General features: G+C 35.8%; 1 protein-coding gene across 1 annotated transcript in view; it reads left to right on the top strand.

Annotated features, from left to right (window-relative positions):
* Positions 1–930, top strand: part of st6galnac2 (ST6 (alpha-N-acetyl-neuraminyl-2,3-beta-galactosyl-1,3)-N-acetylgalactosaminide alpha-2,6-sialyltransferase 2) — a gene marked incomplete in the record, with an annotated part of 2489 nt that extends 1559 nt beyond the window's left edge. The window contains 1 exon segment of the mRNA XM_035655479.1: positions 1–930. Within this exon segment, the coding sequence (XP_035511372.1) occupies positions 1–129 (129 nt within the window).
* Between the last annotated feature and the right edge of the window lie 5017 nt (positions 931–5947).

Genomic DNA, 5947 nt, shown 5'->3' with positions numbered 1-5947 from the left:
GACCATTACTACGACTCTGTGATGAAGCCGCTGAAGTTCTTCGCCAACCACGACATGCAGATGGAGAGACGCCTGTGGGAGGCGCTGCACCGCCGTCGGGTCCTCCGGCTGTACCAGAGGAAGGGCTGAGCGACGGGACGGACCAGAACTTTATTCTCCACAAACATTCAGTTTAATTATTTTTGACTGAATATTGGCACTACGTAGCTTCCATACAGCTTTATGATTAAATGGAAACTACAGTTTAATATCTGCAGTTACAGTTTTATTGTCTCATATTTCTACCAAATAAACTGAAAGTTTAAAGATTTTGATCCTGATAAAGAACCAAATAAACTGTATAAAACTTTTCTGCACTGTAAAAAAGGAAAACTTAAATCTTTGAGTTTTAATTAGTTCAGTAAAAACATTTTAGGTCGACTAATTCTTTTAATTATTCATGTACTGTAAAAACAAAATACCAAGTTAAGCTACTTAACTACTGTTTTTAACTTACAAATTTCAGTTTGTGTGACTTTAAAGTTTTAATGTAAACTTTTCTAACTTCTCTCATTACTGTTGAGAAAACTTATAATTTATAATTTATATTATAAAAACTTAAATCTGTATTTCAAACTTTGATCACAGTGAACCTGAATTTTTAATTATTTTTTATTGTTTTTCACTTTAATGAGTTTTCTGAACAATTTAAGTTTTTCTAAAGAAGAAACTTTAAATTATAGTTTTCTCAGCAGTTCAGATTATCTGATAAATACATTGTAAAGTTTCAGTTTATGTATTTATATGTAAATATTAGAGTTTGTATAAAGAGTTTTTCCTCTTTAATGTCTTTAATGTGAAATCCAGCCGCAGTCGAATGTTGAAGCAGATTTTGTTTAATAATCTGTGATTTTATTTTTGTCTTTTGTTCTTTTTATTGCACTGATGTCATTTATTTACAGTAAATGTTTCACTTTTGCAGTGAAGTAAATATTTTGATAATTTTAATATTTTTTGTTGACTCTTTGCTCATTGATGACGTAATAATGGAGAAAAGTTTAAAATCAAAACTTTAACTGTGTCTTATTTTCTGAGCTGATCGTGTTTTATATGTGAAGTGTAAATTACAACAGCGATTATTAAGAGTTTAAAGATTTTTTATGTTAAATGTAAAAAAACAGGAGAGAAAACTCAAAATTTCTGTTTTAAGAAAAATTTGAACTTTTAAGTTTTTAAATAAACAAAATAAAAACGAGCTGTGAACTGAAGAAGTTGAGAAAATACTTATAAAAAAGCTTAAAGTGATGAATTAACGGTTAAATTAAGTAAAAGTATTTGATAAATGCTACACATTGTTTATTTTATTTAATTTAGTTAATAATGAGGTAAAAGTAATGTATAAATGGTTCAAATACAAACAACCAACCTCTGCAGTTCCTTTTAACGGCCACTAGAGGCTGGCTCCAGCAGAGTCTCCATAAGGACTCATATTAAAACTTTACAGCAGAAATAAACATGTTTACATCCTTTTGGTCTCTAGAGATAATTTCCCTGTTTTTAATGTTTGTGTTGTAAAAACAGAAGTATCTGTCAATTAACAAACAAATCCATTAAAATGACACAATAAAAACTTTTTTACTGTTAATGTCACTAATTTTATATAATAACAGTATTAAACTGGAATTAAACAGTTTAATACTGTTAAATAAACAGTAAATATCTGGGAAAAATTATAGATTTGCAAATGTATTTTAATCTTTTTACGTAAAAAAGGAATTTTAATTTAAATAATGTGTAGTTTTATGATTATTTACAGTTACAGATTTTTATTTTACCTTATCTAAATTCACAGGATATTTTTGTAACTTTATTGATATTATTATTTATTTTAACAGTGTACAGTCTTTGTTAAAATATTGAATGGATAAATTGTATAATAATAATTATAATATGTCAGATATTTAGTTTACAACTGCTGAAACTCTGATTAAGTAAAAATATTCTCCTGACAAAGTTTTAATATTCAGAAGTGGAGACAGAAAAATAATTTTTAATAATTTGTTTCGTTTTAAAACATTAAAATGTCCGGAATATAAAAACAGTTTGTGGAAAAGGAAAGAGAATAAATTAGAGGGAGGGTCGAATATATTTTATTAAGTTACTGAACGACACAACAGGAAAAACACTGATTCTTCAAAATAAAAGCATGACTGTCAATGTTTCTCTTATTAATTTAACATTTTAAATTCATATGCAGGTTTAAAAAAAGATATTAAAAACTCTGAGCAGCAGCAGTTTCTCACACAAACATTACTTATTATTATTATTATTGATATTTATTATTACTTATTCGTCCATTCACCAAAATAAGAGTGTTACATTATCTTTTCACAGCTCAGGTGAAAAAAAAACTTTAGTTTAATACAGACATTAATTGGATGAATCCAATAATCATTCGTTCTGTGAAACATCAGACAAATTAGAATTTCCCAGAACCTGAAGTGAAATATATTATCACAAACTATCAATATTTTCTTGTAAACGGCCCAAATGAAGAGATTTGAATAGAAATATGTAAAGGTTGCGTTAGAAATCAACAAATTGTTTCATTATTTCATAAAACTTCATTTTTACAAACATATAATTTTCTCATTGAACGCAGATCATTGAGTCTAAATGTGACCACAACAGATCAATACATCAGATAAATAGATCCCTAATTAAATGTAAATGTACAGTTATGTTAATTTCAATGAATGTGTTCAATTTGACCCCAGGTCATTTTTATATTTCCTTATTAAATTTCTCTTGATGAAATAATTCATTACTAATCATATATTAATTATGATTCTGGCTCTGTGTAATATATTACAAAGGCCTGTGTTGGTATTACAAGTTAACTGTACAGTGATTTAAAATCTTCAGTTAAAGTTTTTTAAGTAGATATCTTATTGTCTAAGTTTTATTTTGAAAGTCTAAGATGGAAGTTCTGTTTAGTATTTTTTTGTTGTTTTGTTTTAGTTTCACTCATTTCTTTAATATTCATCTATTTATTAATTTCTCAGCTCAGGCCTGTGACAAAACCTTTATGGTGTTATTATTAATGTGAAAATTAATACAATTTCATTATTTATTTATTTATTTTTCTGTTAATTAAATATCAATTTAAATCCTTTTAATTACAAATATACTGCACTCCACTAACACACCACAAAGCAAGTGATTTAAAATGTACTCAATTGTTTTTAGTAGATATCGTATTGTCTGTGTTTTATGTTGAAAGTCTCCACCGGAAGCTCTGTTTATCCTTATGGGTAAATTGACACCGTGTCCGCAGCGAGGAGAGCGCAGCAGACGGGATGAGGCATTCACGGCGAGGAGGGAAAACCAGGAGGAGCGTCAGACAGCAAAGTGTCCTAAAGTCCTAAAATACATCCAACGTTCATGTTCAACCTTTAACCGGATTAAAGTGTAATCCAACACAGCTGGAAGAGAATAATCCCGGAATAATCTGCTCCAAGAAGATCGATTTTATCTGGAATATGAACAGAAGGAATTACTCGGGAGTTTTCCTCCGAACTGCCACCGTGGTCCGCTAACATCCAGAGAAAGTTTCTGCCACACTCGGCTCTGAAAGGTGAGTCGTATATAAAATCAATTCCTTCTCCTGATAACAATTAATGGAAGAAAACGGTGTTTATAAGCGGGTCCACTCACTCTGGTCCAAAGGTCGGCGGCGGGGGACGTGACGGCTCTCTGCGGTGTGTTTACATGCCAGACTCCGGCCGCGATGTGCCCGTTTCCTCCGCTCCGGGCACAGCTTCACTCCTCTTTACATTCAGACTAGTTTATATGTGAAACTCGGATCAATACGTGGACAATAAATACGTTTGTCCATCAGTAGAAGCTCATCTTGAATTCGGCGTACTTAAACATCACCAAAGAGCGTTTGAATTCAGTCAGATTTGAAGTCACAACAGGGTCACAGAGCTTGCTGACCTACGCCCCCGCTGTGCGTAATTCAGTAGACTTCCAGTGTGAAAGGTTTAGCGGTGCTTTATGCTGCTTTAACTGGGCCCGAATTGGAGACTGACTCCTACAAATTCAGTCAAAACCTGGAATCACATGTTTTGTGTGTGTCTTTTGTGGCTGATGAGCACTCAAATATAGAATTAGCAACTTCTTTAAGGGAGTCTGGCATGACAGTATGTAAAAATCACAGAAAATGGCACATATAGAAGCTTATCATGAAAGAACTGTTTGCACTGTGCAAACATTAAGTCTGGTTGGTTTTTATACAATGTAAAAGGTTCAAATCCTCCATCATGCACCTCTTGAACTTCACTTTGAAGTAATAACTGGGTAGTAATTCTTGTCTGTGAGCAATAAAGTGATTTATTCATCCCCACTTTGGACCACTTCGGTGAGACTTGGAGTCCCTGTGCTGTCACAGTGAAATGTACGAGTATTGTTCCTCTTGTCATGAATGCAGAGAGAATACAGAAACGCCCGAGGGAGGTGGAAGAGAACAGGGGACATGATGGGTGTAAATGGGAATGACAGCTCTGCTTACGCCCTGTGCTCCTCTGTGGCTGCCTGGTTATGTAATGGATCAAGTTGGAACCAGGAAAAAAACAGTCCAGGACTCGGCGCCGGGTGCGGGGCCAGACCAGAGTTCCTATCTGGACTCTGCAAACTCTCTCTCTCTGTTTATACAGCAACACTGGCGCTGCAGCAGCGGTCGGGACTGTCAGCAGTGATCTGGAGCGGAGATGAAGGAGTTCTTCCTTCTATATCCGTGAGCCTGGTCACTGGGCTGGAAGAGTTTAAGTAGCTGCTCTTGCAATGAAGTCGATGGCCAGAGAGAGCATATATTCTGTCACAGAGCCCAGAGGGGAGCAGCACAGAGACGAGACCGAGAGCCAGGTGGTCTCATCCTCCTCTGCTTTAAAAACGTGAAATAAATGAATGGAGTCTGGTGTGAGATCCTGAGCGGCACACAGCGAGGAGGACTCACAGCCGCTGTTTACACAGCAGAGGAAACCCGCAAGTGGATCCCTCATGAGCTGTTTGTGTTTGAAGGTTTGCTGAGCTGTAATTAAAGCTGACACTGTGGTCAACCCTCACCTCACCTGTGACAGGTGTGTGTCCACATTTCAGTGTGTGAGCGTCACAGCAGAGGGAGTGGAACCCACAGTGGTGGTTAAAGCTGTAAAGTTACATTAAACAGGGAATAAACTCTGTGTTCTATATGAAGTTGATTAAATATCAGCAGACAAAGTGACATTTATGGTAACTTTCACCTCCAAAACTCACAAAGCAAAGTTGAACAGGTGAGAATGAATGAGTCAGATCAGTTAAAGATGCATTCAAACATCTGTACAAACACAAACTGTGTAATGACAGCAGCGACCAGAGTTTAATCCTTTTGGTCCGATAACATTTGGAAAGTCGTACGATGAAATCATGTTATGTCCTTTCAAGTTAACTGACGGTGTGAGTAATTTAAATCACTTCTGTGTCCAGCGCTCTTTAATACATCCATGCTACTGAAGCTCGATGGTTAGCGCAGTAAAAGACAATAATATCTAATTAATCTGCTCACTCGCCCCCTGCTGGGCGGGAGGGTCCACTGCAGGTCTACATGAGATTTGGAAATCAGTGTTCTTTAAAAATGACAGACTTCAGGTTTTTTCTCTAATGGTGGTATATATTTGACCCCTGAGTGTGCCCCCCCCCAGCGTTTGTGTCTCGTTACTGTTGAATTATCCGTTATTGGAGCCCTTCAGTCTCCCGTCTGCTGTGGTTCTCAGTCTCCTGATAAATCAACTGATCTGGTTTTCTCATTTCTTTTCAGCTCTGACCACCCCCCCCTCCCCCCCCCAGTCCTGCCTTCCAGTCACATCAAACAGGAGCTCCCACCAGCCTCCAAACCCCCTGGAAATATCACCCCCTCCCCCAAATAGAA

This window comes from Morone saxatilis, unplaced genomic scaffold (genome assembly GCF_004916995.1).
Source record: "Morone saxatilis isolate NCDOM2014 unplaced genomic scaffold, NCSU_SB_2.0 Contig14, whole genome shotgun sequence".
NCBI lineage: Eukaryota > Metazoa > Chordata > Actinopteri > Moronidae > Morone > Morone saxatilis.
This window is presented reverse-complemented; position numbering and strand designations above follow the sequence as displayed.